Source organism: Rhinopithecus bieti, unplaced genomic scaffold, assembly GCF_001698545.2.
Source record: "Rhinopithecus bieti isolate Rb0 unplaced genomic scaffold, ASM169854v2 scaffold_12605, whole genome shotgun sequence".
In the NCBI taxonomy this organism is placed as follows: Eukaryota; Metazoa; Chordata; class Mammalia; order Primates; family Cercopithecidae; genus Rhinopithecus; species Rhinopithecus bieti.
Genome location: NW_016807279.1, coordinates 496750 through 509890, shown reverse-complemented (window position 1 = coordinate 509890; position 13141 = coordinate 496750). Strand labels below are relative to the sequence as shown.

The 13141-nt window shown below is 35.9% G+C and overlaps 1 protein-coding gene across 2 annotated transcripts in view; it reads left to right on the top strand.

The window, feature by feature from the left end:
* The first annotated feature begins 7 nt into the window (after window positions 1–7).
* MMUT (methylmalonyl-CoA mutase) overlaps window positions 8–13141 on the top strand; it is a 37749-nt gene continuing 24615 nt past the window's right edge. The window contains exons 1-6 of one of the 2 annotated variants that reach the window (XM_017881099.1): window positions 8–227; window positions 4094–4517; window positions 5528–5895; window positions 7343–7500; window positions 10150–10321; window positions 12251–12499. In XM_017881099.1, the coding sequence (XP_017736588.1) occupies window positions 4133–4517; window positions 5528–5895; window positions 7343–7500; window positions 10150–10321; window positions 12251–12499 (1332 nt within the window). In that variant the 5' untranslated portion in view covers window positions 8–227; window positions 4094–4132. The remainder of the gene's footprint in view (window positions 228–4093; window positions 4518–5527; window positions 5896–7342; window positions 7501–10149; window positions 10322–12250; window positions 12500–13141) is intronic. The other variant, XM_017881100.1, reaches the window with a different exon arrangement.

Here is a 13141-nt window from a genome sequence, read left to right as displayed (position 1 = left end):
TAAACGTCATCAGGAACGCGCCCGTGAGAGCGCGATTAGATTGGCTGGAGGGAAGGCGGAGTCGGCCTACGCCCCCAGAGTCATCCGGATGTCGCTGGCGGTTGCGCGGTTTGTGTGGGCTTGGTGAGGGCGGGGAGACCTGGCTGTGCGGATCTCTGACAGGTGAGGCGGGGGACGCAGAAGTCCAGCCGCCCTCTCCTGCAGCGGAGTCCGAAACAGGCCTCCCAGTGAGTAGGACGTACACCTTTCAGATCGCTCCATTCTTCTGGCTCCTGCCCCTCCTCTACCCCTGTATTTTGAACTTTTGTCCTTTCTCTCCCCGTCTGTCCTTTACTTCTGTCGTCTTTACCTTCCTACTGTGACGGGATCCCACTCTCTGCCTTCTCCTTAGGTTTAGATTTTCACTTCGACCAATCTCTCTTTTTGGGCGAAGTCCTTGGCAATTCGGAGGTACTTCTGGAAAGAAGGTGCTTTTAATACTTTGGGGGCCATGTCGTTATCTTCTCTGGCCACCTAAGCACCCTGAACTGTTCCCGTTGGCAGAGGTCACTTTTTGTGTGGTTCCAACGGAATGAGCTTGCTTCATGACTGCCTCCCTTCTAGGTTGTGGGTTACGTTATTGTCAGGGTTTTTCTAAGAGTTTTCGGGACTAAAAGTGATTTTCTGTGTGTAAACAGGATTAAGAGTGTAAACAGGGTTAAGAGTGAGAGGTAGAATAGAAAAGACAGGTCTAAATTGACGTAAAAGCTGAAATTACAGTTTTGTCTAGAAAGAAGGTGGTTTTAGGGAAGCTCGAAGCCCTGGATAACGTACGTGTGTAAAGTTTTAAACCACTTGATGATTTTCTCTCAATATAATTTTGTGTTTAATGATGTACTTATGCTAATATCAAATATAATTTTCATGTCCTATGTTTCCATCTCCAAACCCAACTGGTTGAACATCAGAGTACCTTCTTGAACTATTAATGTACAATCACACGTCAGCAGCTAAAGCTTGAAAGTTACTGGTTCAGAATATTTTTCTCACTGATTTGTTTTTGAGGTGTGGGGTGGGATTAATCATTGCTCTTTAACTCATTTTAGTTGTCAGTAACATATTTGCTTTGCGTGTTGCTTCTTTGAATGCTTGAGGCCTCTCTTGATGGTCTTCTGAGAAAATTCAGAGGTCGTATTGCCATCCACAGTAGTTGTGTTTTTATCTAAAAATGGTATCTGTTTCCAGCGTCCACCAATTCACATGTGATTTTCAAGCAAGACCTTCCACCAGCAGAAAGATTAGGACTTGCTGAAGGCTGAGATGATTGTTAGCATTTTTTAGCAATAAAATATTTTAAGTATGTACAGTATTTTTTTACACATAATGCTATTGCACACTTAATAGGTTACAATACACTGTAAATACAACTGTTATATACACTGTGAAACCAAAAAATTTGTGTGACAGGCTTTATTAACTTTATTGTGGTGGTCTGGAACCGACCCTGCAATATCTCGGAGGTTATTGTCCCTTATACGGGGCTCTTTCCTATTAGTTGTTCAGATTTGGGAAAGTCCACGTGAAATGAGTGTGATATTTCCTGCCAACAGTTTAGACTCAGGTGGTTTTCAAATTACCTTTTATAGGATTACTATTGAAACGGTTTAGTTGTAGCTTCATTATTTTATTTTTCTCACCCACCTTTTAAGCTAGTAAATATAGTGGATGGCTTGCAAAAAGATGGATGACAAGGACCCCATTGATTTAAAGAATAAAATCCTGCTAGTATTAAAAAATATGAAGGGTTTTTTGTTGTTTTGTTTTCTTTTTCTTTTATTATATATATACTTTTTTTTGAGACAACGGTGAATGATTTGAGACGGGGTCTCTTTGTTGCCCAGTTTGGAGTGCAGTGGCACGATCTGTGCTCATTGCAACCTTTGCTTCCCGGGTTCAAGTGATTCTCATGCCTCAACCTCCTGAGTAGCTGGGAATTACAGGCGTGTGCCTCCACACCTGGCTAATTTTTGTATTTTTAGTAGAGATTGGGTTTCACCATGTTGGCCAGGCTGGTGTTGAACCCCTGACCTCAAGTGATCCACCCGCCTCGGCCTCCTGGAGTACTGGGATTACAGGCGTGAGCCACCATGCCCGGCCTCTTTTTTGTTATGTTTCCATTTAGACTTTGTTCTATGTACTTTTTACATAGCTGAACCTATTGCATTTAAAATTATGTGTCTTAAGTCTTCTACTTACTACTTTTTGAGTTTCTCTTTTTTTGGGAAACTATGCATAACACATTAACTTTGTACTTATACATGTATTTACAGAAACTGCATAAAACATAACTGTATAATTTGATGAATTTCCACAAACAGAACATATCTATGTAAGTGGCAATCAGATCAAGAGCATTACTCCCAAAAGCCCCTCTCTTACTCCTGTTGTATTCTAGCAACCATAAGTAATCATTCTTCTGACTTCCGACATCAAAGATTAGTTTTGCTAGCTTTCTAAACATATTTTAATAGCTACATGAAATGCTATCATTTTTATATGCTGTAATTCACTTATTCATATGTTATTAGACACGATTTTCCTAAATTTTATCTATTACAAATAAAACTATAAGGAACATCTATGTATTATTACAGAAGCTTTCCCAGGAGTAATGTTCCTCAGTGGAATGGCGTAAACATTTCTGAAGCATTTCATATATATTGACAATTTACTTTCCAAAGTAGTTAAAATAGTTAATACTCTCACCAGTGGTTTATGTCTCTTGTTTAACAACCCCGTAGTAAGTGTTGAGTATTTGTTTCATTTAAACTTTACTAAACTGATAGGTAAGAAGTGATATGGAAAATAAAATTTGAAACTCCCTTTATTTGTTGCCTTATCCAGTACAATACACATAGTATAGTGAATATATTAATGTTTGTATCTCAGTATCTTTTTAAATAATAGGCTCTATATGTTTAGGCTGTGTGACTCTGACAAGTTTTAGTAATTCAGGTGAACAGTTTACTGCTTTGTGAGGTGGGATTTTGATCAGGCGACTTTATTTCTCTAAGCCTCAGTTTCTACATCTGGAAAATGATGACACTGAACCCAGCAACCTAGTATAAAAGTCTATGCTAGTTATCAGAAATGTACAGCTCTAATGTTGGAGCAGTTTATAAATTAGCACAGTAGATTACTGAAGAGGCCATTTGGCTCACCTTACGGGTTCTGGGATGAGTTGTGAGCGTGTTAGTTAAATGCAAGGACTTTGAAACAAGCTGCATAGGTTCCAATCAATGCTGGCTCTTCTGTGCCTCAGTTTCCTAATCTGTAAAATGGGGATAATAATAGTACCTACCTATTACGGGTATTGCAGAGATGAAAATTACTACTCTCTGTGATGTCTTTATAGACTTCTGTGTTACTGGCACATAGAAACGCTGCAAATTGGAAATAATGCCTTAGCTGAATTAGCTAGAAAAGAGTATTTTAGGCAGAAGGAAGAGCAAGAGCAAATTCACAAAACATTGACATATGCACAGCCAACTGTAGGTAATGCAGTATTTCTAGTGCACAAAATGCATAAAAAGGACAAAGACAGAGGTGGGTCTGAGGGGGAAACAGAGACTGGTTCATGAAGACCTTGAATACCTGTTTGTCTTATTCACCACTTTTTTCCTCCATTGCCCTACATAATATGAGTCATAAACTGATATTTAATAAAAGCATTTTGATGTTAATTAGGAGGCTGTAGTATATCTTCCGCATGATACAGAGTCTTTGAAAAATTTCATGGGGAGTGTGACATAGTCATATTTACAATGATGTCATTGTATGGAAGGGATTCATATAGAATGGAGTAGAGGGGGGCTAAGACTGGTCAGTAAGGCCAGCTAAGAGGCTACTGAGGAAAACGACTGGAGCTAGAAGACTGATAGTAATTATGGAGAAGAGGGGCCAAAGTTGTAAAATATCAGGTGCAGGAAGCAGAAAAGGGGAAGAAATGAAATCAGACTAATACATCTTCTTTCTTTTCTGTTCCTTTCTAATCAGTAGCTCCTATTTCCCACCCCCTCTTCTAAATGTTTATACACTATGTTTCTTTTTCTAGGTCAGTTCTTATTTCTGTTGGGTGTTTCCATGCTCCACCATGTTAAGAGCTAAGAATCAGCTTTTTTTACTTTCACCTCATTACCTGAAGCAGGTAAAAGAATCATCAGGCTCCAGGCTCATACGGCAACGACTTCTACACCAGCAACAGCCCCTTCACCCAGAATGGGCTGCCCTGGCTAAACAGCAGCTGAAAGGCAAAAACCCAGAAGACCTAATATGGCACACCCCAGAAGGGATCTCTATAAAACCCTTGTATTCCAAGAGAGATACTACAGACTTACCTGAAGAACTTCCAGGAGTGAAGCCATTCACACGTGGACCATATCCTACCATGTATACCTTTAGGCCCTGGACCATCCGCCAGTATGCTGGTTTTAGTACTGTGGAAGAGAGCAATAAGTTCTATAAGGACAATATTAAGGGTGAGATTTTAATGTAAGACATAGTATTTATGATAAGACATATACCTCCTATATTTTGATTTTTTTGAGGTTAATCTCTGTAAAGATGATATTCACTCTATAATTATGTAGTTAAAGACTACACTCTGAAAAAAGTAGATTTTTTTGAACTTCTGTGGTCAAAAAGATAAGTGAGTTAGAATAAGGTGCTGAATTTTTGAAAGAAGACAACACTTACATTTATTTAAAAGTAATTAGGTGAGGTGAAATTGCATGAAGAAAAGAAGACATTAGCTTTGCCTTTGAAAAATGTTTAACATTGTTGGGATAGGGATTGGAGAGGAAGATAGTTAAATGATGCCCAAAGAAAGTGTAAATGTGATAACGTGGTACAAACATTCAATGCAATCTGGCATTCATTCCCTGAAAATTATCTTAATTATTAATTCTTTCTGAGCTGTAATAAAATCATACTGTTTGAATACTAAACTGGTAGATTTATAAGATTGTAGTGCCCATGGAAGGTTGAACTTATATTTAGTATAGATTATTTTAGTTATTTAAAAATTTTGTACAATTGTCATAATTCTGTTTTCCAGAATATTTGAATAGCCAAGAATCCTCTTGTGACAATATTAGATAAAAGAGCAAAAAAGTAAGCAAGCATACAAATGTTGTTATTTTTACCATATATGAACAACCAGATCTTTTCATGAATTTTAGAAATATTTCAATCAAGTACCATATCTTCAGATAGACATGAGATGATTGAGATTTATTGTTTCTTCCATTCTTTCCTTTAGTGAGATCCGGAACTAAATTTGTGCGTTTTGGCACAAGGGAAACAACCGACTCTCTTAAGAAGTGAAGTGTCTTTGTTTAAATTGGTTTTGACATGTATGAGCATAAAAATAGTTGTTATAAAAGTATACTGTTATGAGATGAATCAATATTTTTAGTGGTGTTAAAGTAAATCATTTACCTTGATTCTAGACTCTTGAATCTTACATTATTTTTCTGTATGTATTTAGCTGGTCAGCAGGGATTATCAGTTGCCTTTGATCTGGCGACACATCGTGGCTATGATTCAGACAACCCTCGAGTTCGTGGTGATGTTGGAATGGCTGGAGTTGCTATTGACACTGTGGAAGATACCAAAATTCTTTTTGATGGAATTCCTTTAGAAAAAATGTCAGTTTCCATGACTATGAATGGAGCGGTTATTCCAGTTCTTGCAAATTTTATAGTAACTGGAGAAGAACAAGGTGTACCTAAAGAGAAACTTACTGGTACCATCCAAAATGATATTCTAAAGGAATTTATGGTTCGAAACACATATATTTTTCCTCCAGAACCATCCATGAAAATTATTGCTGACATCTTTCAATATACGTCAAAGGTATACTTTGTGGTTATTATAGATTTTTCTATAGTTCCTTGAATGTAGGAATTTTTACACCATGCTAAAACCTAATTTTAAAACTGAGTATTATAAATTTAGAATGTTTTATTATTGTTACTTTTTGTTTTTAATGTACTAATTTTATGTTCTGTCATTACTTGTAGGAATCTGGGCAATAGATCTTTACTGTGTTTTCTTTATTCCTAAAATTTCACTCTGATAACTGTTAGATTCAGGGAGGTCTTCTACTTACATTTTTAAATTTTCCTCCAAAATTCAGATGCATTTGTGAAGTAGACACTGGTATCAGACAAATGGGGATTGGAATATCAGCTTTATTTCTGCTAAAAACTGAATTGGAAGATATCACTTATCACTCATATCTGCAACCTCAAGGAGGTCCCTAATATTCACCCCTGAATTAGACTCATCTTTCCCAATGAGAATGATGGGAAAAGTCCTTCCATGGGGACACATTTTTCTCCTTCATTTTCCTGTGAGCAATTTGTTTATAGTTCCACCCATTATTCACACTTTGCTTCTTACCAGCAATGCGCTCCTTCTCCTTACCTATGTTAAAGTCAGACCATTATTTCATGGCACAGGGAAAATCGTCATCAACCCTTTTTATCTCTATCAATCCTTGTGATTACTATTATCTCCAAACTCTAGCAAGCATTGCCTAGCAAGCATTTTATGTTTGGTTAACTCTTGGTAAAGATAGTTTTTCTTGACTCTGCAGGATATGTGTGATATACTCTACCTAACATGAAATTTTAGGGGAATGGTGGAAATACGGTTTTTGTAGTGATTGTGGTGGAAGGAACCTGTCTGGGACATGCTTAGTATTAAATGTCACAGTAAATCAAACTGAAATCTTTGATTTTTAAAGCCATGCATTTTATCCCATTTTGTTTCAGCATACAGTACTAAGAATCAAATCATTTTCTTTTTTTTCTACTGTGTACTTATTCATGTTTGATGCCTTCATTCAAATTAGAAAATTAATAACTAGTAAATAATAATAAATTTATACATCTTCAGCAGATTAACCCAAAGTTTGAGTCTACAACCTCTTACGAGGTCCAAGTCATTGGTTTGAAATTAAAAATGCGTCATTTAGTTCTCAGACCAAAGGTTACATTCCTAACCTCAGCTAGGTAATTCCACAATTTAAACTTTTAGGAGAATGGTTAGTACAAATTCTTGTCCACCAGAAAAATAAAGTAGGTACAGTCCTGATGATGGTTCATGGATCATCCCTTTAAATTGGAAAGCAAATTAAATATAACAAATAAGCATTAAATATTTTGTTAATATTATAAACTACCAAGTATATTTGAGTTTAACATCGTTTTAAAATAATATTTACACTTAGAAAGTGGATTTAATAGAACCTTTTGATATTTTACTTAGTCACTGTTACAATTTTTTTTTTATGTAGCACATGCCAAAATTTAATTCAATTTCAATTAGTGGATACCATATGCAGGAAGCAGGGGCTGATGCCATTCTGGAGCTGGCCTATACTTTAGCAGATGGATTGGAGTACTCTAGAACTGGACTCCAGGCTGGCCTGACAATTGATGAGTTTGCACCAAGGTGAGTAAATTAAACCTAGATATTGTTTCAACATTAAGAAATGCATAGGACCATTTTATATATTGATAAAATGCATTTATAAATATAAATATCAGGCTAGATTTAGATTTTCTTATATTTGAGTGATAATGAGAGAAAAAGCCAATATTTCTAATGAAAAATAGAATTAAATTTGGCTGTACTTCTTTGTAAATTCAAGGAATATCTTATTTCCAGCTATTTAGAGAACACAAGTTGCACGTTTTAACAAACTGTATTAAAATGTAGACATAATGTTTAGACAGTTTTATTTTCTAATTTTCCATTTTAGAATACGGAATTAATCTATTATTTTATTTTATTTTTTATTTTTTATTTTCCTGTTGCACTATGTAATGTAATGGTTTTGGGATCCACTGTGCTGTTGAAACATTCGTTTCACAACAGTTTCTTAATAATGTTGTATGACAAATATGGGAAAACTTAAATGAAGTTTATGAAATATTTAAATTTGGAATCGAAAGTCATTCAGTGGTTCAGTCAGTATAGCAATCACTTGCTAAGCTTTGCTGTGCCAAACACTAGCCTATATGCTGACAATACAACATGTAGAAAACATAGCTTCTGCCTTCAGTGTTTATAGACTACTGAAATGCTCCTTTATACCAGGGATATGTGAACTTATTGTGACAGCAGTTCCCAAAGTGTGGTCTAAGAACAGTTGGGCATTGCTAAGACTCTTTCTGGGGTATTTGAGATAAAAATGGTTTTTATGCTTATATTAGAGCTTTATTTGCCTTTTTCACTTTCATTTTCTCAAGAATTTATAGTGGTGTTTTTCAGAAACTACACGATAAGTGATATTGCAACAGATTGCAGAAACAGATATGAGACTCCAGCTGTCTTCTCTTAAGCCATACATTGAAGAGATTTGCAAAAATGTAAAACAATGATGCTTTTATTATGTGTATATTTTAAGAAGCATACTTATTTTTCATAAGAAATGTTACTAATGTTAACATGTTGTGGGTTTATTTTGATTTGATTTGATGATTATTGAGATAGGATCTTGCTCTGTTGCACATGCTGGAGTGCAATGGCATGATCGCTGCTCATTGCAGCCTCAGCCTGCGAGGCTCAAGCGTTCCTCCCGCCTCAGGCTCCCAAGTAGCTGTGACTACAGGTGTGTGCCACCATACCTGGCTAATTTTTAAATTTTCTTGTAGAGATGGGGTTTCCCTGTGTTGCACAGCTGGTTTCAAACTCCTGGGCTCAAGCTATCCTCCTGCCTTGGCCTCCTAAAGTGCTGGGATTCTAGGCAGTAGCCACTATGCCCTTCCTTATTGTTACTTTCAAGTGAACTAGTAAATAAAATATTGATAGATATTATACAAATAAAGAAATAAATTCTTTGGAATCTTCAGTAAGTTTTTTTTTTTTTTTTTTTTTTTTTTTCAGACAGAGCCTTGCTCTGTGGCCCAGGCTGGATGCAGTGGGTGTGATTCCACTCACTGCAGGCTCCGCCTCCCAGGTTATGCCCATTCTCCTCCTGCTCAGCCTCCCGTGTAGCTGGGATACAGGCACCCACCACCGTGCCCCGGCTAATTTTGTATTTTGGTAGAGACGGGGTTTCACCGTGTTAGCCAGGGTGGTCTCAATCTCCTGACCTCATGATCCGCCCATCTCGGCCTCCCAAAGTGCTGGGATTACAGGCGTGAGCCACCGCGCCCGGCCGGAATCTTCAGTAAATTTTAAGAGTAAAAAGGGAAGCTGAGATCAAAATATTTGAAAACTGCTGTGTTAAGAACTTCTTTCAAGGCTGGATGTGGTGGCTCATGCCTGCAATCCCAGTGCTTCGTGTGACCGAGGTGGGCAGATCACATGAAGCCAGGAATTCAAGACCAGTCTGGCCAACATGGCAAAACCTGGTCTCTATTAAAAATACAAAAGTTAGCTGGGCATGGTGGTGCTTATCTGTAATTCCAGCTACTTGGGAGGGTGAGGCACAAGAATTGCTTGAACCTGGGAAGTGGAGGTTGCAGTGACCTGACAGTGCTTCATTGCACTCCAGCCTGGGCAATAGAACAAGACTCTGTCTCAAAAAATCAACTTCTTCCAAAAATTTATCAGGAGTGGATTTGCAAGCTTTGTGCCTTTAGAGACAGGCAAGTAACCTAAATGTTTAAATCAGCACAGAATGTGAGATAAAAGGGAGAGGTGAAGGAGAAGTATATGCCTAGATCAAATGCACAATCATTCTTTTACAAAACACTTTCTGACTATTTAAACAAAGCAAATTTTTTTTTCATTGTTTTATTTCATTCATAGGTGACTCCTATCTTACATATTGAGTATTCCTAAAATATATATTTTTAAAGAAATTGAATCTTTCTTTAATGAAGGACACAAGAAGAGATTCTTTCATGAAGAAAACCAATTACAAAGTGAATAATTCTTACCTGAAACAAAATTTCTTCTATATGCATAAAACTGTGATTTTATGTTAGGTTTAAAGTTACATAAATATACATGTACTGATCTTAATTCAAATTAAGTTGTTTGAAATTAAAATATAGACCTTGATTTTCTAGTGTGTGATGCAATTAGTTTTATTTTCTGTTCTATATTGTTAAGTTTAATTAAATTCTGGACCTAGCATTACTATTTTAGGTTGTCTTTCTTCTGGGGAATTGGAATGAATTTCTATATGGAAATAGCAAAGATGAGAGCTGGTAGAAGACTCTGGGCTCACTTAATAGAGAAAATGTTTCAGCCTAAAAGCTCAAAATCTCTTCTTCTAAGAGCACATTGTCAGACATCCGGATGGTCACTTACTGAGCAGGTGTGTATATAATGTAAAATGTAGAATTTTAATAAAGTTTTTTATATATATTTTTTCTGAGCAATATGGCACAAGCAGGAAATAGATTTAAGAAGCTATCTGTTAATATTTGAAATGATAAATATTCTGAAGCATAATGTATACTTAGATTTGTAATTATACATAGTATAATAAATAAATAAATAAAAATTGTCTCCCTCTAGTGGTTAACAATATAAAATCACTTACATCCTAGCTTCCATGTAGTGCTGAAACACTTTTGTAAAAGTAAACAAGGCTGGGTGAGGTGGCTCACACCTGTAATTCTTTGGGAGGCCGAGGCGGATGGATCATCTGAGGTCAGGGGTTCGAAACCAGCCTGGCCAACATGACAAAACCCCACCTCTACTAAAAATACAAAACTAGCTGGGCGTGGTGGTGCATGCCTATAATCCCAGCTACTTGGGAAGCTGAGGCAGGAGAATCACTTGAACCTGGGAGGTGGAGATTGCAGTGAGCTGAGCTCACAACCACTGCACTCCAGCCTGGGCAACAAGAGCAAAACTACGTGTCAAAAAAAAAAAAAAAGTAAATGGAATTTAATGATGAGGAAGAAGCAAAAGTCATAAGAATACTCCCATATATTTGTAAGAGTTATAATTCTTAACGTAAAACTGCCTATTTAAAATTAATTGTATATATATATATATACATATTTTATGTGTTAAAGTTATATGTTTAAACAAGCATGCAAGCAAACAGACTGTTCGAAGACTATTTTTACTTGGGTAATTTTATTTGTTCTCTTAAAATTGTATAGTTATGGCCTTGTTTTATACATGTTCTGTTTACATATGAAATTATTTTGGCACATTTAAAAATAATTTATATGTGCAAAGTTACACTGCTTTTATACACTTAAATGTTGAATAATAACTATTGTGCTCCATATGAAATATAACTTCAGGTTCTTATAAATGGAAAAATAGACCGGGTACAGTGGCTCACGCCTGTAATCCCAGCACTTTGGGAGGCCAAGGCGGGTGGATCACGAGGTCAGGAGATCAAGACCATCCTGGCTAACACGGTGAAACCCCGTCTCTACTAAAAATACAAAAAAGTTAGCCGGGTATGGTGGCGGGCACCTATAGTCCCAGCTACTTGGGAGGCTGAGGCAGGAGAATGGCATGAACCCGGGAGGTGGAGCTTGCAGTGAGCCAAGATTGTGCCACTGTACTCCAGCCTGGGCGACAGAGCGAGACTCCATCTCAAAAAAAAATAAAATAAAATAAAATAAAATAAAGTAAATATAAATGAATAAATGGAGAAATAGAGATTTTTAGGGTTGGAAGGAACTTTAATAATCGTTTTTATTTTAACCTGCTTATTTTTTCAGCTAAGGAAACTGAAGTTCAGAGAGATCCAATGACTTGCCCAAATCACAATTAGGCATACAATAAACTAGAACTCAAATTTCAGATATCTCAGTTCATTGTTTATGTGTTTGGTTAACATTTATTCAGTGCCTGTTTTGTACACATCATTGTGGACTGTGAGGTAGACAAAATAATTAGGGGAGAGTGAATTATGAAATGAAGGACTATATAATTTTAAGTAGAAAAAGAATGTGTTCTTGATATACTTATAGAAAAGTATTTAGGCAATATAAAAGTAAGCACAACACACGTCTGATATTTCAGAGGATTATAAGAGGTAATGTTTTAGTGCTTAAGAGAAGATTAAGCACTAAACACTGACTCTGACTCTTCTAATTCTCTTCTAATTCTGGCTTCTAAACTAATTTGTCTAAATTTATTTGCTATTCTGAAGCTTAATATGGAAATTGACATAGAAAGTATGCAGCAGTTGCTGTTTAATCATGTTGCTGTTTATAGTTACAATATCTATCACCTGTTTCTTTGGGTTTTTGTTTTTTATCAAATATTTTAGGATCCTTACAATAATATTGTCCGTACTGCAATAGAAGCAATGGCAGCAGTATTTGGAGGGACTCAGTCTTTGCACACAAATTCTTTTGATGAAGCTTTGGGTTTGCCAACTGTGAAAAGTGCTCGAATTGCCAGGAACACACAAATTATCATTCAAGAAGAATCTGGAATTCCCAAAGTGGCTGATCCTTGGGGAGGTTCCTACATGATGGAATCTCTCACAAATGATGTTTACGATGCTGCTTTAAAGGTAAGTTTTTCCACTTTGCAACTTTGTTTTCAGAATTTACAGATTTATAAAGATTTATAGATTTTAAAACTTATAAGTCAAGATTTATAGATTTTAAATTTACAAATCAAATCACTTACAAATTTATATAATAATTTAAACAATGTTTGCCAAAAAAGAAATTCAGATTTAATTTTATAGTTTTCAAAACTGAATCCATTTAAAATACATTTGTATTAAAGTATTTTATTAAAAGAATTGACAGCTAGTATTAAAAGCTTGTACAAAGAACAGCAGTTTTTGATCTTCCACTTATTTTTTTCCTGCTTCCTGGAGTAAGATACATACTTCTTTGCTTATTTTTGTTGTTATCTGCATAGTTTAAAATCACATGTATACTGTTTCTTCTAATTATATCAACTGTAGACATTACACGTGAGACCTTAGACACTATTGCTTTCCTAGTAGAGTAGTTTAGATTTTGGCTGATTTATACCCCTACTTTGCCTCCTCTCTTACTACCAATATAATTATATCTCAATATAATCTTTTCTAAAATTTTCTAATGTTCTCATTTAATTTAAATTGTTTTTTCTCTATTTCTGCTCACTATTGCTGTTGTTTCACTCCTCTTTGCCATTGTAGTAGGATTATATTTTCATT